This window comes from Arachis hypogaea, chromosome 12 (genome assembly GCF_003086295.3).
Source record: "Arachis hypogaea cultivar Tifrunner chromosome 12, arahy.Tifrunner.gnm2.J5K5, whole genome shotgun sequence".
NCBI classification, from domain to species: Eukaryota; Viridiplantae; Streptophyta; class Magnoliopsida; order Fabales; family Fabaceae; genus Arachis; species Arachis hypogaea.
The window spans coordinates 58,953,431-58,978,228 of record NC_092047.1 but is presented as its reverse complement, the minus strand read 5'-3'; the positions used below and the strand labels follow the sequence as shown (position 1 = coordinate 58,978,228).

Genomic DNA, 24,798 nt, shown 5'->3' with positions numbered 1-24,798 from the left:
GATGTGGACGAGGAGAATTGATCCTTCAAATAAATGAGGACAACCTTGTGTTTACAACTCAAGGATCTCTCTCTGCATCCATGGAGACGAAGCAGAAAAAGCTTCTCTCAAAGCAGAGTCAACCAAAGCCCCCACAGTCAAACTCTAAGTTTGGTGTTGGAAGGCCACAACTAAACTCTAAGTTTGGTGTCAAACCCCCATATCCAAACTCTACGTTTGGTGTTGGGAGGTCTCAACAAAGCTCTGCACATCTGTGAGGCTCCATGAGAGCCCACTGTCAAGCTATTGACATTAAAGAAGCGCTTGTTGGGAGGCAACCCAATGTTTATTTATCTAATTTTATTTTTGTTTTTCATGTTTTCTTAGGTTCATGATCATGTGGAGTCACAAAGTAAACGAAAAATTTAGAAACAGAATCAAAAATAGCGGAAGAAAAATCACACCCTGGAGGAAGCACCTGTCTGGCGTTCAACGCCAGAATAGAGCATGGTTCTGGTGCTAAACGCCCAAAATGGGCAGTATCTGGGCACTGAACGCCCAAAATGGGCAGCATCTGAGCGCTGAACGCCAGAATTGCACCCTGGAGAAGAGCTGGCGCTGAACGCCCAGAACAAGCATGGTTCTGGCATTCAACGCCAGAAATGGGCAACAAATGGGCGTTGAACGCCCAAAATTGGCACCACCCTGGCGCTGAACGCCCAGAGTTGTGTGCAAGGACATTTTACATGCCTAATTTGGTGCAAGGTTGTAAATCCTTGAACACCTCAGGATCTGTGGATCCCACAGGATCATCTCAGGATCTGTAGACCCCACAGGATCCCCACCTACCTCCACTCACTCTCTTCTCTCTTCTCAATCATCCTCTATTCCCAATAAACACTCTTCCCCAAAACCCTTCACCACTCACATCCACCCACTCTTCCCCATAAACCTACCCAATAAATTCCACCTACCTTCAAAATTCAAATCAATTTCCCACCCAAACCCACCCATATGGCCGAAACTTAAACCCCCCTCCCTTCCCTATATAAAGCCTTCCATTCTTCCTCATTTTCACACAACACAACCCTCTCTTCTCTTCTTGGCCGAAACACACCTCCCCCCTCTTCTCCATCTTTTCTTCTTCTTCTTCATCTAATTTTTTATTTTCTTGCTCAAGGGCGAGCAATATTCTAAGTTTGGTGTGGTAAAAGCATAAGTTTTTTGTTTTTCCATTACCATTGATGGCACCTAAGACCGGAGAATCCTCTAGAAAAGGGAAAGAGAAGACAAAAACTTCCACCTCCGAGTCATGGGAGATGGAAAGGTTCATCTCCAAAGCTCATCAAGACCACTTCTATGATGTTGTGGCCAAGAAGAAGGTGATCCCCGAGGTCCCTTTCAAACTCAAGAGAAATTAGTATCTGGAGATCCGACATGAAATCCAAAGAAGAGGTTGGAAAGTTCTAACAAGCCCCATCCAACAAGTCGGCATCCTAATGGTTCAAGAGTTCTTTGCCAATGCATGGATCACTAGGAACCATGATCAAAGTAAGAACCCGAATCAAAAGAATTATGTTACAATGGTTCGGGGAAAATACTTAGATTTTAGTCCGGAGAATGTGAGGTTGGCGTTTAACTTGCCTATGATGCAAGGAGATGAGTGCCCCTACACTAGAAAGGTCAACTTTAATCAAAGGTTGGACCAAGTCCTCATGGACATATGTGTAGAAGGAGCTCAATGGAAGATTGACTCCAAAGGCAAGCCGGTTCAACTAAGAAGACTGGACCTCAAGCCTGTGGCTAGAGGATGGTTGGAGTTCATCCAACGCTCCATCATTCCCACTAGCAACCGATCTGAAGTTACTGTGGATCGGGCCATCATGATCCATAGCATCATGATTGGAGAGGAAGTAGAAGTTCATGAAGTCATCTCCCTTGAACTCTACAAAATAGCTGAAAAGCCCTCCCCTGGGGCAAGGCTAGCTTTTCCTCATCTTATTTGCCATCTATGTTACTCAGCTGGAGCTTTCATAGAAGGAGACATTCACTTTGAGGAAGAGAAGCCCATCACTAAGAAAAAGATGGAGCAAGCAAGAGAGCCCATTCATGGAGCTCAAGAGGCGCAGGAAGCTCATCACCATGAGATCCCGGAAATGCCTCAAATGCATTTTCCTCCACAAAACTATTGGGAGCAAATCAACACCTCCCTAGGAGAATTAAGTTCCAACATGGGACAACTAAGGGTGGAACATCAAGAGCACTCCATCATCCTTCATGAAATAAGAGAAGATCAAAAAGCAATGAGGGAGGAGCAACAAAGACAAGGAAGAGACATAGAAGAGCTCAAGGACATTATTGGTTCCTCAAGAAGGAAACGCCACCATCACTAAGGTGGACTCATTCCTTGTTCTTACATTCTCTGTTTTTCGTTTTCTATGTTAAGTGCTTATCTATGTTTGTGTCTTCATTACATGATCATTAGTAGTTAGTAACTTTGTCTTAAAGTTATGAATGTCCTATGAATCCATCACCTCTCTTAAATGAAAAATGTTTTAATTCAAAAGAACAAGAAGTACATGAGTTTCGAATTTATCCTTAAACTTAGTTTAATTATGTTGGTGTGGTGACAATGCTTCTTGTTTTCTGAATGAATGCTTGAACAGTGCATATGTATTTTGAAGTTGTTGTTTAAGAATGTTAAATATGTTGGCTCTTGAAAGAATGATGACAAGGAGACATGTTATTTGATAATCTGAAAAATCATAAAAATGATTCTTGAAGCAAGAAAAAGCAGCAAAGAGCAAAGCTTGCAGAAAAAAAAAATAGCGAAAAAAAAATTTAGAAAGAAAAAGAAAAAGCAAGCAGAAAAAGCCAAAAGCTCTTAAAACCAAGAGGCAAGAGCAAAAAGCCAAAAACCCTTAAAACCAAAAGGCAAGGGCAATAAAAAGGATCCCAAGGCTTTGAGCATCAGTGGATAGGAGGGCCTAAAGGAATAAAATCCTGGTCTAAGCGGCTAAACCAAGCTGTCCCTAACCAAGCTGTCCCGCTCATCTAATTGGAGCTATGTTTCATTGATAGTTTGGAATTTATAGTATATTCTCTTCTTTTTATCCTATTTGATTTTCAGTTGCTTGGGAACAAGCAACAATTTAAGTTTGGTGTTGTGATGAGCGGATAATTTATACGCTTTTTGGCATTGTTTTTAGTATCTTTTTAGTAGAATCTAGCTACTTTTAGGGATGTTTTCATTAGTTTTTATGTTAAATTCACATTTCTGGACTTTACTATGAGTTTGTCTGTTTTTCTATGATTTCAGATATTTTCTGGCTGAAATTGAGGGACTTGAGCAAAAATCAGATTCAGAGGTTGAAGAAGGACTGCTGATGCTGTTGGATTCTGACCTCACTGTACTCAAAATAGCTTTTCTGGAGCTACAGAACTCAAAATGGCGCGCTTCAAATTGCGTTGGAAAGTAGACATCCAGGGCTTTCCAGAAATATATAACATTCCATACTTTGTCTAAGTTTAGATGACGCAAAGTGGCGTTCAACGCCAGCTCTCTGCCCAATTCTGGCGTCCAGCGCCAGAAACAAGTTACAAAGTGGAGTTCAACGCCCAAAATGGCACAAAAGCTAGCGTTCAACTCCAAGAATGACCTCTCCACGTGTAGACTTCAAGCTCAGCCCAAGCACACACCAAGTGGGCTCCGAAAGTGGATTTATGCATCATTTACTTACTTCTGTAAACCCTAGTAGCTAGTTTATTATAAATAGGACTTTTTACTATTGTATTAGATCATCTTTGGATCATTTTTAGATCTCTAGACCTCCATGGGAGGCTGGCCACTCGGCCATGCTTACCCTCTATTCACTTATATATTTTTAACGGTAGAGTTTCTACACTCCATAGATTAAGGTGTGGAGCTCTGCTGTTCCTCAAAGATTAATGCAAAGTACTACTGTTTCTCTATTCAACTCAACTTATTCCGCTTCTAAGATATTCATTCGCACTTCAACCTGAATGTGATGAACGTGACAATCATCATCATTCCCTATGAACGCGTGCCTGACAACCACTTCCGTTCTACATTAGATTGAATGAGTATCTCTTAGATCTCTTAATCAGAATCTTCGTGGTATAAGCTAGATTGATGGCGGCATTCATGAGAGTTTGGAAAGTCTAAACCTTGTCCGTGGTATTCCGAGTAGGACTCTGGGATTGAATGACTGTGACGAACTTCAAACTCGCAAGTGCTGGGCGTAGTGATAGACGCAAAAGGATAGTAAATTCTATTCCAGTATGATCGAGAACCTCAGAGATGATTAGCCATGCAGTGACAGCGCATCGGACCATTTTCACAGAGAGGAATAGGATGCAACCATCGACAAGGGTGATGCCTCCAGACGATTAGCCGTGCTGTGACAGAGCATTTGGACCATTTTTCCGAGAGGATTGAAAGTAGCCATTGGCACCGGTGACATCCTTACAAAAAGCCAGCCATAGAAAGGAGTAAGACTGATTGGATGAAGACAGCAGGAAAGCAGAGGTTCAGAGGAACGAAAGCATCTCTATGCGCTTATCTGACACAACAACTCCGACCAGTACCACAGATCTCATCCGAGATCAACCTCCAGTTTCAGGTAACCCTCGGATCATTGGCGCCGTTGCCGGGGAACCTGAAAGTCATCCCAAAATCATGGCAGACGGCCATGACAACGACCACGACTCGGATCTGGAGAACAGAACACCGCACAAGAACGCGGACACTATGCTAAAGGATACTCCGAAATCCAACGGGGACAAAAACTCACCAAATCCGGGAGCCATGGAAGCACTTCAAGATCGCTTAAAGCAACTTGAGAAAGAAACCCAGCAACAACGGGTGATCGGAAAGGATCTACAAAGAGAGGTACGGCGACGTCGAGAACTAGAAGAAAAACTACAGCAATTAGAGGCCGACCTCAAATCAAAAGCTCCTCGGACCACTCCTGAGGAAAATTCACGCAAAGAACAGGATCCATTCACCAGGGAAATCATGAAGACCAAAATCCCAAAAGATTTCAAGCTCCCGGATATGGTTTTGTATGATGGCACTACGGATCCCAACCATCATCTCAGCAATTTTAGAAGCAGAATTTACCTTACCGATGCCTCAGACGCCGTTCACTGCAAAGCTTTTCCAACAACTCTCACGAAAACGGCGATCAGATGGTTCGACAACTTACCTCCGAAGTCCATCTCAAACTTCGACAACCTGGCCAAAAAGTTCCTGGCTAGATTCTCCATCCAGAAAGATAAGGCCAAGCATGCACCCAGCTTACTAGGGATCAAGCAAGGAGATCGGGAGAGCCTCCGCAACTACATGGAAAGATTCAACAAAACATGCATGGACATACAAAGTTTACCAACAGAGGCCGCCATTATGGGGCTTATCAATGGCTTACGAGAAGGACCTTTCAGCCAATCTATATCAAAAAAGTATCCTACCTCCTTAGACGAAGTACAGGAGCGAGTGACAAACCCCAATTTGACGGTTTATCTTGTATTGAATTTAGGGGATTTTATCACCTTTTACCCACATTTATTCAATGAAATAGCATGGTTTTTGTATATTCTCCTTTAATTGTGCTTAAGAGTGAAAACATGCTTTTTAGGTCTTAAAATAGCTAAATTTAATTCTCCTTGATTCCATTAGATGCCTTGATATGTTTGCTAAGTGATTTCAGATTTATAAGGCAAAGATTGGATCAAGAGAATGAAGAAAGAAGCATGAAAAGGTGGAGAACTCATGAAGAAATGAAAGAACCGGAAAGCTGTCAAGCCGACCTCTTTGCACTTAAACGACCATAACTTGAGCTACAGAGGTCCAATTGATGCGGTTCCAGTTGGGTTGGAAAGCTAACATCTGGGGCTTCGAAACGATATAAGATTTGCCATATTTGCTACACGTATGGTGGCGCGCACGCGCAAAGTACGCGCACGCACAGTTGCTGCCACCTAGTTCACTTAAAGCAAAACGTGGCCAGCGATTTTAGAAGCCTTGTGGGCCCAATCCAACTCATTTCTGATGCTATTTAAGCCAAGGATTGAAGGGGAATCAAGATACTTTTCATACTTTACTTTTACTTTTAATCATTAGTCATAGTTTAGTTTTAGAAGTAGTTAGAGTTAGAGAGAGAAGCTCTCTCTTCTCTCTAGAATTAGGATTAGGAATTAGGGTTAGATTAGGATCTCATAGTTCTAGGTTTAATTCAAGTCTCCTTCTACTTCTACCTTCAATTGATGATTGCTACACTTTGGTTCTTCTCTCTATCCCTATTCTCTTGTTGTAATTTCTCTTATTTTGTTTCTAGGTTTTGTAATCATGATACTCTTGTTCTCTTTATTTTCTTTCAATAATGCAATTTGAGGTAATTCATGATAATTGTGATTTCCTTGATTGTTGTTGTTAGTTCCTAACATTCAATTGTAGTTAGAATTCATTCTTGTTGTGATTGACTATACTCTTCTTTTGTGCCTTCCAAGTGTTTGATTAAATGCTTGGAAGAATTTTAGACTAGAATTTTATGTTCTTGGCTTGAGAAGGTAACTTAGGATTTCTTGAGTCACTAGTGTCCAATTGATTGATAGTTGATAGCCATTAACTCTAGCCTTCATTAATCCAATTAGTGGAAAGCTAGGACTTACGGACTAAGATTGATATAACTCACTTGACTTTCCTTTGTTAATCGATTTAAGGATGACTAAGTGGGATTAATCCTTGCAACTACCATACTTGTGGCTAGTGATAATGATGAAGACCCTTGACAACCAAACCTTGCCAAGACCATTTTGTGAATAAAGTTTTCCTACCATTTACTATTCACATTCCTCATCCAAAACCCCAAAATAAACAAGTCCATAACCAATAACAAGAACACTACCCTGCAAGTCCTTTGAGAGACGACCCGAGGTTTAAATACTTCGGTTTATAGATTTTAGGGGTTTGTGCTTGTGACAAACAAATTTTTGCATGAAAGGATTAGTGATTGGTTTAGAAACTATACTTGCAACGAGAATTCATTTGTGAAATTCTAAATCGTCAAAAATCCAATCGTCAAAATGGCGCCGTTGCCGGGGATTTGCAATGGTGTTATGTTATTGGTTATTGTACATATGTGAATAGTATAAATAGTTTGTCTTTTGGTTGTTTGCTAGTTTTTGTTAGTTTTATTTTGTTTTTCCATAATGAATTCTCACTTTGGCTATGAGTTTGGCTCTAATTGTGTTGTAGGGAATGTGAACTTCAATGCTAACATGTACCAAGGATGGAACACTCCAAGATGGGAGGAGCCTCAAGGAATTGATCACTCCTATTGGCATCAACCTCCGGACACTTCTAGGTATAATTTCCATCCTAATGCATGCCAATTTAATGGCTGTGGTGGCTCCTTTTATAACAACCAACCACCACCATATGCCTATGACTCGTATCCTCAACATGAACCACAACTATACTCACAAGCCTTTCCATACCAAGCACATTCCTATGATCCATATCCACCATATGACCAATCACCCATACCATATTCTCATGACCATTATGAGCAAGAAACCTTAGAACCACCACAACCCTATCAAGATTACTACCATGAACCACCTCAATACCTACCACCCCCATACCCTTACCAAGAAGAACCACCTTCCTACCATGAACCCTCTCTCCAAAATAATGAACCTTCTTATCCACCCCAAGCCCCAATAGATGATTCTCTTACCTTGCTACTTCAAGGACAAGCGGATATGCAAAGGGACACCTTAGAGTTTGTGACTAACTTGACCAAGGTAGTGCATACTTTAGCCTACAAATGTTTGAACACTCAAGGTGCTTCCGTGGCCACATGTGAAGAATCCATTGAAGATCATAGCATGAAGGAGAGATTGGAAAACCCGGTGGAAAATAAGGGAGGCTATTTTGTGTTAGAACAATTGGAGGAGCCTATGATCATTGAAGAAAAGGAAGAAGTAGTCGAAGACCTAGGGGATGTTGGAAGTCCATGGGAATGTAACATTAAAGAGCCCTCTTCCATGATTCTTGATGTTGATGTTGAGGAGGGTGTACAACCTCCAAAGCATATTATGATTGAAAACTTTGAAGAGGCTGATCAAGAGATGGATTCAATCATTGAGGAGTTCCTATTTACAATTGAATCTTTCCCCATTGGGCTTGACATGAAAATTAAGGAAGAAGATACATCACCTCTCATACCCTTGGTGAGCAATGAAAAAGAGATTGAATTGGAAGGAAGCTACCAAGAGGAAGAGGTTGAAGTTGAGGAAAGTTGCAAAGAGGTGGAGGTAGTCAAGAAAGAGCACAAGGGAGTAGACCTCGCATTGTCTAAGTGTGGGGAGGTCCCCCTTCCTAAGTCACCATCCTACACAACATTCAAGTGGGTAAAATTCTTATCTCTAATCTTTACTTTTCCACTTAAATATGGTTTGATTGAAAATGATGGTCAACTTAGAGCTCTTTGTGGAGTTAAGAGTAGGAGAGAGTTGTGTAGTGGTTGGAAACATCACTCTAAGTTCATAATGGTTGCATGCTCAAAGTTGAATGGCAATGGTTGGTGTAGAACCAAATTGCATGGGTCTAGGAGAATGTTTGGGTGCTTACTTGAGAATTCGGATCACTTCTCACCCAATTGGAATTGTGATGATCAACTAGAAGATGGGTGTGAAAATAAGATATGGGATCCCGGATCACAACATGAAGACCAATTTTGGGAGCTCATATCTTGGGAAGAACTTCACCCAAGCTTGGTGAAGAAGGTTGGAAATTCTGACAACCAATTGAAGAGCAAGCATTCTTGGAGATTCAAGGATGAGTACAAGCATAAGCCACCATGACAAAGAGCTTCCTAAATGTCCAACTTAAGGACTTAAACTAAAAGTGCTAGGTGGGAGACACCCCACCATGGTAAACTCTTTCCTTCCTCTTTTAGTTTTGTTTAATAAGTGATTTGAGTTGCCATTGTAGGTAGATTTTCATTTCATATTGATTTGTTTGTAAAGATTGGTTGTTAGTATGTTGTATTCATTAGTAGTAGATGAATAAATCCTAAAATCAAATTGCATTGTTGTGAATTGTTTGATATTTGATTGAATAAAGAAGAGTTTTGGACATTATAGGGAGCTCTTGGGCATTTTTCTGCTTTTTGGGCAAAAAAAAAAAAAAAAAAAAAAACGGCCATCGGCGCGTAAGCACGCTGTGCGCGCGCGCGCACATTGCACTTCCGCAACTTCTGGTACAAAAACCAGAGAGTTGTGCGCGCGTTGTGCCAGCATTGTGCTTGGAGCACAAGCTCATCCACGCGTAAGCACGCTGTGCGCGCGCACGCGGATCGCCCCTGCTGCATCCACGCGTAAGCGCGCTGTGCGCGCGCGCGCGGATTGTCCCTGCTGCATCCACGCGTAAGCGCGCTGTGCGCGCGCACGCGGATTTGCGCCCTGCTTTTCTCCTCCCTCCTTTCTCCTTCTTTCCTCTTCTCTTCTTCTTTCTTTCTCATTTTTTTTTTCTTCTTCCTCTCTTGAAAGATTTTTTTTTTCTTTTCTCTTTTAATGTAAAAAAAAAAAAAATTAAAATTAATAATAAAAAAAATATATAATAATAAATAAATAAATAAATAAATAAAATACTAAAAATTTAAAAATATAAAAAAAAAATTTCTCTTCTTCCATTTTCGTTTGTCTATTACATTTACATACTTTTATTCTTTGCATTTTAATTCTATTTGTTCTCATTTTATTTCCTAAATTTCTCATTTTAATAATGATGTTGAATTCTCTCACTCAATTGTTGAGAATTTCTTGCATTTGTTTTGGTGCTTCATGACTTGTTACATTAATTGTAATATTTGTCAACACACAAGATTAGTGCTTTAGTCCTTCCTAATTCATTACCCTTTGTTTTTTTTCTTGTACCGCTTCATCATTGAGTTAGGATAGAATCAAATGCTTTCATGCGTATCACTAATCTTGTTTGTGTCAATTCTTATTTTATCTTGATGCTCAATATACTCGCCATGCTTTAACTTTACTCTTGCATCAAGTATCAGCTGATATGCCTTTTGCTTATATTGATTTCTCACTCACATGTTGTAGCTACCATGTAGTAGAGAATCATACTCTTATTTGGCATTAGCCCCCGCCTATGTTCTATTTACTTTGATATCTTTGTTGTAGGGTTAATTTTCTTTCTTTTTTCTCTCCTTTTAGGCTGGCCACCGAGAAAGGAGGAAACGGAAAAGCTTTTAAATGGGGCAGCGAACAAGTCATCCGCACAACCTTTCGAAGAAGCTCATCAATTGTAGCAACCCATCCACCTTGCTCTTCTTTGCATGCACCGAGGACGGTGCAATCTTCAAGTGTGGGGAGGTCATTCGACCGATCTCCATGGGTAACAATTTCCTTTTCAACACCAATTTTTTTTATTTTTCTTTGTTAGAGTAGCTATTGCATTGCATGATAGGTTGCATGTTAGTTAGAATTTGTACATATTCTTACCACTTCTTTCATATTAGGACTACTTGGTTATGGTGATGATTTTCTTTCCAAGAAACCGTTTTAGGGTAACCTACCAAGTTGAAAATTTTTGTTGAACTTGCTTGAAAGAATTTATTTTGGAACATGGTTTTGAGCTAAGAACACAAGCTTGTGAGATTTGAGCCTAATGGTGTGGTTACATCTTATAACCACTTATTTTCCTTCTTGCATGTAATCGTTCTCTTTCTATGATTGTAATCTTTGATTTGTTTGAATCTATATGTCCCATTATTCCTTGTATTCATGCATTTATATGATTGAGGCCATCATTTCATTAGCTCACTTATCCAAATAGCCTTACCTTTTACTCTCCTTTGTTAGCCGATTTTGAGCCTACGCTTAACCCACTTGTTCTTATTTTAGCACATTACAAGCCTTAAAGCGGAAAACAATGAATGTCCTTTATTTGGATCTTTGATTGGCTTAGGCTAGTGAGTGTGAGTGTCATCCAAGAGTGGGAAAACTTTGGGACATTGGTTGGGATAAAAGGGTGTTAGTGTTTTGTATTTTTATATTGGGGAATTGGTACATACTCATGTATTGATTAAATGTATAGACCTTATGCATTGATGTTCTCACTACTAGAAAAAGGGTTTTTTCGGACGAATTTTGAGACGAAATTGAAATAAATTTCGAACAAATTACAGACAAATTTTTTTTTTCAAACAAATTTGGGACGAATTTTTTTTGTCCCAAAAAGCCTTGTTGCTAATTTAAATTTTGTCTGAAATTTCGTCCGAAATTTTTTTCAGACAATTTTGTGACAGATTTCAAATAGGCATTTATCTACTAGATTTCTAACTATTATGATGTATTTTAGACGAATTTCAGACAGATTAGTCAACATAAAGACAACGTATTTCAGACAAATTTCAAACATAAAAATATTAATTTTTAGATAAATTTCAAACAAAAAATATACTTTATTTCAAACAAATTTCGAACGAATTTAGTCAAATATAACAAATTTTTTTCGAACAAATTTTAGACAAATCAAATATTTCTTTTCAATTAAATTTCAGACAAATTTAAATTAAAAGAACTTATGTATTTGAAACAAATTTCATACAAAACAAAAAAATATTTTCACACAAATTTTCTACAAATTTAATATAATATTTCAAATAATTTTCACACAAAATAATTTGCTATTTAATAGATAAATATTTTAGAAAATAAATTGTATTCGATCTTCTTTCTATATTAAGACCATCATAATCATTTTTTTCATATTACATCATCCAAATTCTAAACACATAATAAAATAATAAAAAATTAATTACCATAAAAGTGTTAAAAAAATATTTATTATTAAAATACTTTTGTCCATAAATGTAATAAAACTAAAATAAGAAAAAAAAATACTTAAACTAAAACAAAGAAAGCCTTTAAAAAGGTCATATATCATGAGTGAAATAAAATGTACTAACTAAATCACCTAAAAATTTCTTAATCTAAATCAGAAAAAATATATACTCCAAATATCAATCACTCATGTTATCATCACTAGAGCCTGTCCCAAGCTCATCTTCCGTAGGATCAGACAAGGTTGAAGGAAGTGGCAGATTCAACTTTTTATATAAAGCATGAATTGTCTTTTCAGTAGAACCAATTCTTTTCTGTTGAACTTTTAGTTGACGTCCTTGATCTTTTAACTTGTGCTCAGCATCTTTCAACTTAACCTTTTGCTCTTCATTGATAATTTCCTGCTCCTTTGCCTTTTCTTTCCACATGTGAAGTTCTTGCTCAATATTTAGATTGTCTTTGGATGTCTCTGAACAATTTCTGGAATCCAACTTTGAAGAGAGATCTAAACCAAAAGAACCTAAACCAAATGCAGCTTTCTTTTTTCCCTTTGTCACAACTTCATTCCAAACAGTATAATCATCTGGTATATCTAGGCCTTCCTTAGTTGCCTCAACATCTCCCTCATTATCCAAGGATAAAGCTACTTGAGAAAGTTCTGTCTTTCGCTTTTTGAATTCACCCTACAAAATCAATTCATGTTAATTGCAACTAAATATGCCATGAACAAATACTAACATATAGTGAAAATTAGCAATTGAAAAAAACAAAAAGAAGAACAAACTAGCATCACATACAATGACTTTCTCAGATCTTTCATCAATCCAACTTTTGTCTTTTTTGGTGTGGCATTTAGTATAAACCTCCTCCAGAGAAGGTTTTACTCCCGTAGCTTTCTCCTATAATATAACAGTTTTAATCGATAGGAAAGAAAAAAGAATAAGAAAACATTGCAAAAATAATAAGAACAAGACTATAAATAAACTATTTTTATCTTACCATTCTGCGTGCATGTTCACCCATAGATATGGAACCACCAGTATGCATAGAACTTCCAGCATTTGATGCTCGATTCACAGTATTTGCTGCTGACCAGTTCTTAAATTTCGAATCTGTAGCAAAATAATGTAATAGTTGACGCCAAACGGGTTCAGGAATATATTTTGGTACATGGTTAGGGTCTTTTGAATAATTGCGTCTCTCCTGATTCATCAATGATCTTAATCGATCACTCCCTTTAATCTCAAAAATTTGACGAATTCTTGCATTGTGTTGAGGTTCCCACATACAATTTTTCTATAAAAGAAAACAAACATATACATTGAATTACCCACTATGTATAATATCAAAATAACAAAAAAAATGATAATAAATACTTACCTTAAATTCAGTAAACCACAAATCTCGCATTTGCTCACTAGCATGTTTCCAGGAAGGGCAGAATTCTGAAAATTTGCTTTTAATGGCATTTGTTACATGACGAACAGCAGTACATGGATTAAACCTATAAGAAGTTCAAATAATGAGTAATTACACATGTATTCACAATAAAAACAATATAGAGAGAACGCTAAAACAGAAAACTGATTGTTGTACTTACTCATTGCCAAAAGGTTCTATTTTCAAGAGCCCTTCTTGAGTGACAAGTTCACCTTCTTGAGCAAGAGATCCATCGTGATGATTTTCATCCGATGAGTGAGCATGATGTAAATTTTGTTCATTATTAGGAGCATTATGAAATGATTGAGGTTGGATAGGTGAACAGTATGGTGATTCAGTTGGTGATGGTGATGGTGATGGTGTATGATCGGCATGGGAAGATAATAAATTTCTCTTGAATTTTTGTGGTGGCTGCGAAGAAGAGGGTGGCAATGCTGAAGGCTTTTTAGATACATGTGAAGGAACTGAAACTCGTGATTTTGTAGGTTTAGGGTGTGAAAGCTTAGGTTTGTGTGCACTAATCACCTCCTTATTAACAGATTTTTGTACTTTAATTGACAAGTGTTTTTTATTTTTTTTAGAACCTGACATCTAAAACAACAAAAGATTTACAAGATTAGTAAGACATTGCATCTAAATTTCAGTAACATGTACATCATCGAAAGAATTAAAAAAATAACAATGTAAAATAATACTTAGCTGCCAAAATAATCAATGAGGATGTAAAATAAAGTGCTACTATGTTTTAGTACTGAGTACTAATAAATATGTACACATGAGCATTTAAGAAGTTCATAGCAAGGATAATACTGTATTTGTGAAAGGAGCAGATTGTGTGAAAGGTAGAAACAGAAAATACTATAAATTAATTGATCACTATTCATGTTACTACTTAGGGTGTGTTTGGCAAACCCGTCTGAGAGGATAAAAGTGCGTTGAAGTTCTTTGAACGCTGCTTTTTTATCTTTGGTAATCTTTCTCCTCTAAACGCAGAAGTGATTTTGCAGCTTAAAAGCACGTTTACTAGAAGCAAAAAATTGTTGCTTCTGCGTTCACTTCAACGTGAGTTCACCTTTGATGATCATTATTGATTTTTTCCAAAAGAATTTTCATATTTGTTTCAAGTCATTTCAAATATTTTCAATTTTTAGTTTTTTTCAATAAATTAAATAAAAAATAAATCACAAATAATAATAAAAACATAATTAGTAACAAATTAGAATCCAAAATAATAAACAAAATAAGATTATATATTGAGAGTACTCATAAAAGGTACTAAAATATATTTTTTTATATGTTATTTTTAATTTAATAAATAAATATTAATTTTTATTAAAAAAATTATAACAAACTAAAATAGAATTTTATAAACAATATTATATAAAAAATATACTAAAAGAAGTATAAAACAAATTAAATATACCAAAAAATAATATTATAATTTAATATTATATTTTTTTAGTAATTAACTAATTATCTATCTAAAAGTGATTTTAACTAATATGATCCAAACAATTTCATTCTATCAAAATCAATTTTAGTATAGAATTGCCAAACATAAATCATACTGGCACAAACTCACTTCTATCTAAAATCAATTGTACAAAATCACTTCCATTCAAACTTCAGTTTGACCAACTCTAATCCAAACACACACTTAGTAATATCATTCTAACTCGATAATTTTCTCCTAGTTTTTCGTTACCAATTCTAACAAGGCAACAACATGGTTCATTTACAAGCACTCAATTCAACCAAAACAATAATCGCAACACAGACATACTCAAAGTAAATTCAACCATTAAACTATAATCACAATATTATCAACGACAATTATAATTCATAGTCACAAACCAAAGTCAATTACATCAAATAATCACATAATAAAACGCTAGGTGTTTTTGCAATAAAATTCCAGTCATAAATACCTTTTTACTCATTTCTTTATTAGAATGCATGATTATGCCGTAGTCTTCACTAAAATATGTGTGCGTGTAGCTTGTTACTGACTCCTGCTTTCCTAAAAAGAAGCCATAGGATACAATCAAAAGGTTATATATTATAAAAGCCATTTTAACAAACGGTTAGAAGAAAAATAAATGGAAGCAGAACGCGGAAGAAGTGGGGAAGTGGAACGTCGAAGAAGAACGGGCGCTTAAAATAATTTTTTATATCATTTTCAAAAATATCATTTCTATTAAAATGAAATAGATTTTTTGGGACAATGGTAATGGAGGCCAAACTGAATTCTTCAGAAATTTTAGAGTCCCTCAAGCATTGGCAAGGTACCATATACAACTAGGACACAAATTTAAGGGTCATGGAGATAAAATCCTTAGCTGTCGTAGAACCTTAATTCTTAGCTGTTTTGATACATCATATGCATCAGCTGTGGCGTTGGCAGAGAAAGCAAAGGTTCTGCTTCTAGCAAATATTGTTGGAGGTGCACAAAATATCACACCTGATATATTCCAAATTGAAAGAGAAGGATTTATGGATTATGGCTGGATTCAGCTTTGGTTATGTGATTCCGATGAGATCAAGTGGAGCTTTATACCATGGTGTGCCTCCTAGTGGCCTTTTTGAGAAGCTAGAGCATCGATATATAAGCAAATGTCCACTGAAAACGCGTCTCTTCACACCTGCGATTGCTCGAGGCCTGCAACAGTTGGAAAAGCTAGATATATTTTCATGTGATGAACTGAAGCATATACTTGAAGATGAGGAGATAAGTGGACAGGATCATAGGGTGATCTTCTCAAAATTGAAAAAACTTCATATTATGGGGTGCCAAATGCTAGAATATGTAATCCCAGTTACTTTTTCTCAAGGCCTTGTGCAATTGGAGTCTTTGGATATAGATTATTGTGGTGAGTTGAAATATGTGATTGGAGAATGCAGCTCAGATGGTGATACAAGTCATCAAAATGGAATCAACATTGAGTTTCCTGCACTTCAGGTGCTTCGACTTACTGATAATTGGAACATGATTGGCATTTTTCCCCAGTGTTACAGAGCAGCATGGCCATCTCTGCATAAGTTTTATTTGGAATATTGTCCAAAGCTTAAGATAATGTCCATTAATACTTTCAAGGCTAATGAATGCAAGGTGAGCAAAGTGATAAGGCCTAGTTAACTTGAAATTACTTTCCTTGTATATTATCCAAAACAAAAATTATAAAATAAAAAATTATAACAAACTAAAATTAGAATCCAAAACAATAAACTACCAATTACTTTCGTATCTTTAAGCAGTTAACTTTTACCTTTGACTTTATTTTGGTATAGATAAAATCAAAGTATCAAGGCAGAAGAGCAATGCTAGCAAGCGTAGTAATAGGAGGAACTTTAAAATCCCATCAGTTAAGTCAAAATTTGAGTCATCTATATATGAAGATGGGTGCATCTTCATAAATTTTATAAATGTTCTTTTCTTTCCACTTAGTGAACTGTATAGAGTCATCTATCTCAGTTCTGTTTTCAATTGCAATTCTTATCTCTAAGGCAACATGTTCTGCAAACATATCAAAAGTACAGCCCTACCAATACAATTTTATATGTTCAACCAAAATACCTAATGTTTTATATCTAACATAAAGCTTCCCTTAACAATCAAATTAACAATGAAGAAAGAAAATTATCAATGAACAAAGCTGAGAAAGAAACACTACTCACAAAAATTAGAACCTTGCAGAAGACGCACAAAAAAGAAGAGGAGGCACGAACAATCAAGCGAAGGGGTGGTGTCTGAGGCTGGCAGGGGCGCAGGTTCTGAGACCGGCGGAGGCAAACACATGCAGGAGGCTGGGCGGTTGTTCGCAAGTGAAGGCTGGTAACTGGGAGTGCGATTGATGATGGTGGAGGTGGTCTGAGGTGCGAGATTGGAGGTTGGAGTGGTGGATGTCTGAGACCTGAGACAGGAGGCAGAGCACGAGCGGCCAAGCACGAGCGGCAACGCACAGACAGAAGCAGAGCACGCAGAAGAATCGCGAAGCACGAGCGGCAACCACAGTCCGGAGGCAGAGCACGCAGGAGGAGGGAGAAGGAGATGAAGAACTGACCAGGAAACAGTGAAACCAAAAGAAAGTTCTGAAACAAGGTTTGGTTTTTGACAAGGTAACCTAAGTAGCTATAATACGAGGGACTGGGAGAAGGCACTCAAAAACTAATCCCCTGAAACTAAAAGAAGGCGGTTTTGATAAAAAAAAAAAACAAATTTTGGCGCAAAGTGAAATTTAATAAGTGGCATTGAAATAACTATGTATAACAAATTTTTTAAAATTAAAATTATATCTAATTTTTAATATCAAATTAAAAAAGATAAAATTACAACAAAAATATATTCAATAAGTTATAGAATAGAATATTGATATCTAAAAGATAGATATTTTAAAAAAAATATATCTAATAATAATTTTAAAATATTTAAATTAAATTATGTTCTTAAATTTTTGTTATATAATAATCTGAAAAGATAAATATTTAATAAAATTAATATTTGAAATTTTTGTTTTTTTTTATATTACTAGATAAGATAGATAGTCACCAAAAAAAAGATAAGATAGATAAGATGAGATAACTGCCTCGAATTATATAAGTCAGAGATTCTTTAGTTACATTCTTTATTTCACACACATATACTTTATAAATCCATCTTAATTTGAGCACTGGAATATCCTTGCTAGGTACATATCCAATCTAACAACTGTTTTAGCTCACAAATTTCCAATTCATTTCACAATCCGTACCAAAGATTTTTAGATAAGTAATTTTTTCTCCAATTTTTTTACATTATTTATATAATTTTATATTAATGTGCTAAAGAGTTCTCTTGAAAAAAATTATATAGAGGTAAATTTTTTTAATAACTATCATTATGTGATTTAATGTTCATTACTATGATTTTTTACTATTAAAAAGTTGTAATGTGCTTTTCCTCTTTCAAGAAGTTGTAATGTGCTTTTCCTCTTTCAACGTGCTTGCTAAACATATCCTAAGTGTGTGTTTGGATTTACGTTGAGCAAACTGGAGTTTGAATGGAATTGATTTTGTAGAATTGATTTTGGGTAGAAGTGAGTTTGTGCCAACATAATTTATGTGTGGCAATTTTTACTAAAATTGATTTTGATAAAATAAATATTGTTTGGATAATATTAGTTAAAATCACTTCTAGATAAATAATTAATTAATTACTAAAAAAATATAATATTAAATTATAGTATTATTTTTTAAGTATATTTAATCTTTTTTAATATTTTTTATATAGTATTTTTTTATAGTACTCTATTTTGGTATATTATAGTTTTTTATTGTTATAATAAAAATTAATATTTGTTTATGAAATTAAAAATAACATATAAAAATTGATAACTTTTTTAGTATTTTTTTATAGTAAAAATTAATATTTATTTATTAAATTAAAAATAATATATAAAATAACATATTTTAGTATTCTTTTTTAGTACTCTTAATAATCATATTTTTTTTATTATTTTAGGTTCTAATTTTTTACAAGTTATATTTTTATTATTATTTATAATTAATTTTAATTTTAATTTATCATTTTTAATAGGAACAATAATACATATTATAAAAAATTAAAATAGTAAACAATGTACAAAAATTAGAATAATTGTTTTAATATTCTCAGTATTTATTTAAAAAAAATTATGAAAAAATCAATAATAACTAGCAACAACCTAAATGTGTTTCACAAACACACTCTAAGTGTAGAAACTAGCAAGTTTTCAACTATAAATTATGTTGACACAAACTTACTTTTATTCAAAATTGATTTTATTCAAATTCCAGTTTGACAAATTACAATTCAAACACACACTTAAACATTTAACGGCTCTTTCAAGCTCATTTAGTGAAGGCTATAATTGTATATATTATGCCTTCTTGTCACCGTAAAAAACTATTTATATTTCATTTAATATAATATTAAGAATATTATTGAGATAACATTTTACTGAGAAAAAAAAAAAAGAAAACATTGTTTATATCTTTATATTTTTTCTTTTTACTATGTGATTTTTTTCCAAAAAATAACATTTGCACATTGTTAATAGCAATAATTCTATACGTATATTTTATATATGTCATTATTTTATTGAAAATATTTAATAACTATTTTTCATATTTATTTTGTAAATGATTATAAAAAGAGAATGTAATTGAGAGATTATATGTATAAATTATTTTATTGGGATACCAAAATTTATCATTTCTACTGTTTAATTTGAAAAATATTAGTCTTTTAATAGATAATATATTTTGCAAGCTTATTTTTATTCTAATTTTAGTATAAATTTTTTGTCACATTTTTAATTATATCAAATTTATGAAAAATAAATAAATATAATTAAGTTTTAAAAAAATACAACTTTTTTTTAGTACTTGGTTTATGCACTACTTTACGGTTAGAAGAAAAAGACTGAAGAGAGGCTAAAATTAATTTTTTTATATGTTAAAAATCAATTTATTTGCTGGATCGAAACACTACATTATAAATTAGTTTTGATAATATCATTGTCAATATTCTTTGTTAAGTTTTGATTTTTTTATCAATTTTTAATTAATTTTTCTTATTCATAGTATAGATAGTTTTTTTAGAATTTTTTTATGTTCACTGATGTATATTTATCAAAATATAATATTATAATTTTGTAACATGAAATTAATTATACTCATAGTTGATTATCTCATAAAAATATTATTTAAGTAATCTAATTTTTAATATACTTTATATGTAGATATGGAAATTCCAGAACAACGAAAGTGGATGTACAATAGAAATTTACCAAACCGAGGAGGATTACGACAGGAATTTGTCAATGGTGTTCGACATTTTATTGATACAGTTAAAAAACAACCTCAATTTGTACTCGAAGGTGGTGTACTTAGATGTCCTTGCAACAAACATAAAAATAAGATTTTTTTAACTCCGGATGAGGTTTCACTAGATTTATATAAATATGGTTTCATGCCAAGATACTGGTGTTGGGATTCACATGGAGAGAGTCCTTTGCACTTGAATGTAGATCATGATAATCAAGAAGGTACATGTTCTTCTCCGCATGCTAATGTGCCAATAAGAAATTCGTATGAATCTATGGTGGTCGATGCTGCTGGACCAGAATTGATGAGTCAATTTGAAGAACACATGGAGGAGCCTCCGAATGCAGAAGCTAAAAAATTTTATGATTTATTACAGTCTGCTCAGCGCCCATTATTTGAGGGATGTATGGATCATTCAGAATTATCAATGGCAGTTAAAATGTTGAGTATAAAAGCTAAAGGGAATGTATCTCAACAGATCTTTGATGATTTCGTGAAAGCTATGAAAGAAGTGATGCCGAAGGATAACTTACTTGTCTCCAGTTTTTATGAAGCAAAGAAGTTAGTATCAAAACTTGGCATGGAAAGCAATAAAATTGATTGTTGCATTAATGGTTGTATGCTGTATTACAAGGAGGATGATATACCAAGAAAGGAATGTAAATTTTGTCATTCTCCAAGGTACAAGATAGGTAAAAAGGGTAAATCAGTGCCTTTGAAACGAATGCACTATTTACCGCTTATACCTCGTTTAAGAAGACTTTATGCTTCAATGAACACAGCACCTCACATGCGATGGCATTTTGATCACGAGTTTAAAGGAGTTATTGAGCATCCATCGGATTCAAAAGCATGGAAGTATTTTGATAGAAAACATCCACAATTTTCTCAAGAACCACGCAATGTCAGACTAGGATTATGTGCTGATGGATTCACCCCTTTTGGTCAATCTGGTAAACAATATTCATGTTGGCCAATAATTGTCACTCCTTATAACCTGCCTCCTTCTATGTGCATGAAAACTCCTTACATGTTTTTATCCATGATTATCCCTGGTCCTCGTAATCCCAAAACTAGGATTGATGTATACCTGCAGCCCTTGATTGATGAGCTAAAACTACTATGGGAAGATGGCGTTTTAACTTATGATATTCATTCCAAGTCAAATTTTGTAATGCGAGCTGCATTGTTGTGGACTATTAATGATTTTCCTGCATATGGAATGTTATCTGGATGGATGACAGCAGGCAGGCTAGCATGCCCATACTGTATGGAACGAACAAAGGCATTCCAATTAAAAAATGGGGGAAAGCCATCATGGTTTGATTGCCACAGACAATTCTTGCCAGATAATCACATGTTTAGAAGAAACAAGGATGCATTCTATAAGAATAGAATTGAAAGATCAGAACCTCCGCCAAGATTGACTGGAGAGCAAATATGGGATATAGTTCAGAATTATGATAAGATAAGTGATGTTGAGCAACTTGAGATAGAAGGATATGGAAGTATGCATAATTGGACCAAAAGAAGCATATTTTGGGATTTGCCTTATTGGCGTCATAATTTAATTCGTCATAACCTTGATGTAATGCATATTGAGAAGAATGTATTTGATAATATATTCAATACTGTCATGGACATTAAAGAGAAGACTAAAGATAATGCAAAGGCTAGAATGGATCTGTCATTATACTGCAAGCGAAAAAGTTTAGAACTGCCAGTACAAAGTGGAGGTAAAATTATAAAACCCAAAGCAAACTACACATTTACCCTCCAGCAAAAGAGGGCAATATGTGAATGGGTGAAAGAGTTAAGGATGCCTGATGGATATGTTTCAAATTTAGGGAGATGTGTTGACATGAAAGAGGGCAAGTTATATGGAATGAAAAGTCATGATTGTCATATATTTATGGAACGTTTACTCCCAATCGCTTTTAGTTCATTGCCAGAGCAGATATGGAAGCCAATAACAGAGTTAAGTCAATTTTTTCGAGATTTATGCTCAACATCGTTACGAGAAGATGTTCTCAATAAGCTTGAAGAAAATATTCCAATTGTGCTATGCAAATTAGAACGTATTTTTCCTCCTGGATTTTTTGACTCAATGGAACATCTACCTATTCATTTGCCATTCGAAGCATTGCTCGGTGGTCCTGTGCAATATAGATGGATGTATCCTTTTGAGAGGTACCTTAGTCACACCTCTATATTTATTCTCAAATTTCTTTTTACTGTTTTATGAAGCCAATTATTTTTTATTTGATTTTTGTTATGAATTTTTTCATGATAGGTTTCTCCATCATCTTAAGAAAAAGGTCAAGAACAAAGCACATGTTGAAGGATCTATCGTTGAATCATACCTAATTGAGGAGATTTCTCACTTTTGTGAGTACTATTTTAACCAAACTAGCATCAACGCAAAGCAAAATGATGAAAGTGATGATTCAATTGAGCAAAATTTGTCTATTTTTAATTTGCCTGGTTGTTTGGCTGGTGAATGCAAAACTCGTTATTTAGATGACAAAGAATTCAGTGCAGCCATGAATCATATACTAATAAACTGTGATGAAATTAAGCCATATATTGAGTGAGTATTTATCTTCCTATATATATTCTTACTATTAATAATATTTTCTGATATTAATAATTTTAATTTATTTGAAATTTATGTACTATAGGATCTTTGTGGACTTCATACGCCAAGATCATATTACTTTAAGTGATGAACAAGTTGATCAATTTATTGAAGCGGATTTTGCAGAATGGTTTAAAAATTATGTAAGTCAACATGATTTGATAATCTTATTGTACACACATTTTTTGGTAGATGACATATTATATTCTAACTTATTGGTTCTTATTTAATACAGGTTCATGATCCTTTAAATAATGTGACAGATTCGAATATTCATTCTTTGGCATGGGGTCCTTTGAGAATTGTTAAATGTTGGCCTATCTACAAAGTCAATGGCTTCAAGTTTCACACAAGATCTCACTCGAGTGGAAAGTCAACTCAGAATTATGGAATATGTGTCAAAGGCACAGGTTATGGTGAATATGAAAATGACTTCTATGGCCAGCTTGATGAAATTATTCAAGTTGAGTATACTGGGCTACCACTAAAAAGAGTTGTACTATTTAAATGTGAATGGTTTGATCCCACGATCGGCAAAGGAACAAAAGTAAACAAAGAGTATGGAATCATACAGATTCGAAAGAATCGACGATATGTTAAATATGATCCGTTTATCATTGCACATAAAGCAATTCAAGTATATTTTGCACCTCATCCAATGAGCAACACCAGAGAAAAAGCAGAATGGTGGTTTATATTCAAGACTAAAGCAAGAGGTGAGATTGAGATTGAAACAACGGAGGATTTTGCATATCAAGAAGATGACACAAATCAATCTAACAATCATATCTCAAATGATATTGACATTATTGTTGATTTACTGGATACTAATAGTACAAGATATGAAGAAGAAGAAGAAGAAGAAGAAGAAGATAATGATGATGATGATGATGAGCTACTTGGGGATGAGGACGAAGACATGGATGAGGATGAGAACGAGGACGAGAACGACGACGACGAGAACAATGAGGATGAAGATCAAAATGAATAGTATGAAAAAGTCCACTAAGAAATGTATTTATTTGTATTTTTTTTAAATTTTTAATATACCTTAATGTTATGAAAAAGTATATGACTTTTTTATTTTACGTGATTTTTTTATTGTATTTTATTTTGACTATTTTTTAGAAGATTGGATATAATTTATTGAGAAAGTCTAGGGGCCAGCACTTTTATTAAAATTTGGCCAGCAATTTAACCATAATAAAAAATGAGTAATTCTCCACCATTAGATGTAATCTCACACCATTAAAAACACTACTGATGGCTACAAATCACAAAATTTGCTGGACCCCTAGCACTCCTCTAATTTATTTTTAAGATTTTTATATATGTAATTCTTTTAGATACACTTTATCTTAAATTTGTTAAAAAATTAAATTTTGAATGATTATAACGTAAATAATTAAAAGAATAAATTAAAAAATAATATGAGGTAACTAAAAAAAATCAAAATTAAATATAAGATGGTATATAACAATTTGTATAAGAAATTTAATATTAAATATAATAAAAATAAAAGAATAAAAAAATAAGAAAATAGAGTATATAAAAAAAAATAAGAAGATAGAGTCTCTCAAGTTTAACTAAAAAAAAGTCAAATATAATATACAATGATAGGAAAAAAAACTAATAAAAATATAGTCAATTTAGTTCTAAAATTTTGGAATGAATAAGTATATTTGTTAAATTTTTTTTATTTAGTACTGAGTAGTACTACCTGAATTAAAAGAGTTATGATGAATAATAGATTAATTTACTAGTATTTTATTTTAATGGTTGATCTATAATGATTCAATTAATTATTTTAAGATTGTAATTTATTTCATATTTGATATTATATAAAAATAAATTATTAACTTAATAAACAATTAAATAATCAAAAACATACATTTAATGAAAATATAATTTTATTTTTTAAAATATTAAAAAATATATTTAAAAAATAAACCAACTAAATTTCATGGTAGCCCCACCAGAAGTACCCATTTTGTTGGCGTCAGGCACAA

At 34.2% G+C, this 24,798-nt stretch overlaps 1 protein-coding gene across 1 annotated transcript; it reads left to right on the top strand.

Annotated features, from left to right (window-relative positions):
* Nucleotides 1-15,808: 15,808 nt before the first annotated feature.
* LOC112727404 (uncharacterized) lies at nt 15,809-23,911 on the top strand. Its single transcript, XM_025777141.2, has 7 exons — nt 15,809-16,417; nt 20,067-20,209; nt 20,305-22,341; nt 22,445-22,539; nt 22,672-22,741; nt 22,833-22,932; nt 23,025-23,911. The coding sequence occupies exons 1-7, from the start codon at nt 15,809-15,811 to the stop codon at nt 23,778-23,780; spliced, it is 3,810 nt and encodes a 1,269-aa protein (XP_025632926.2). The 3' UTR covers nt 23,781-23,911.
* Nucleotides 23,912-24,798: the final 887 nt, after the last annotated feature.

Coding starts and splice junctions, on each gene's coding strand:
- LOC112727404 (XM_025777141.2), top strand. CDS start 15,809: ATGGCTGGATTCAGCTTTGGTTATGTGATTCCGATGAGATCAAGTGGA. Junction 20,210..20,304: donor AATTTGTACTCGAAGGTGGT/GTACTTAGATGT, acceptor TTTCATGCCAAG/ATACTGGTGTTGGGATTCAC. Junction 22,742..22,832: donor GAAATTAAGCCATATATTGA/GTGAGTATTTAT, acceptor TATGTACTATAG/GATCTTTGTGGACTTCATAC.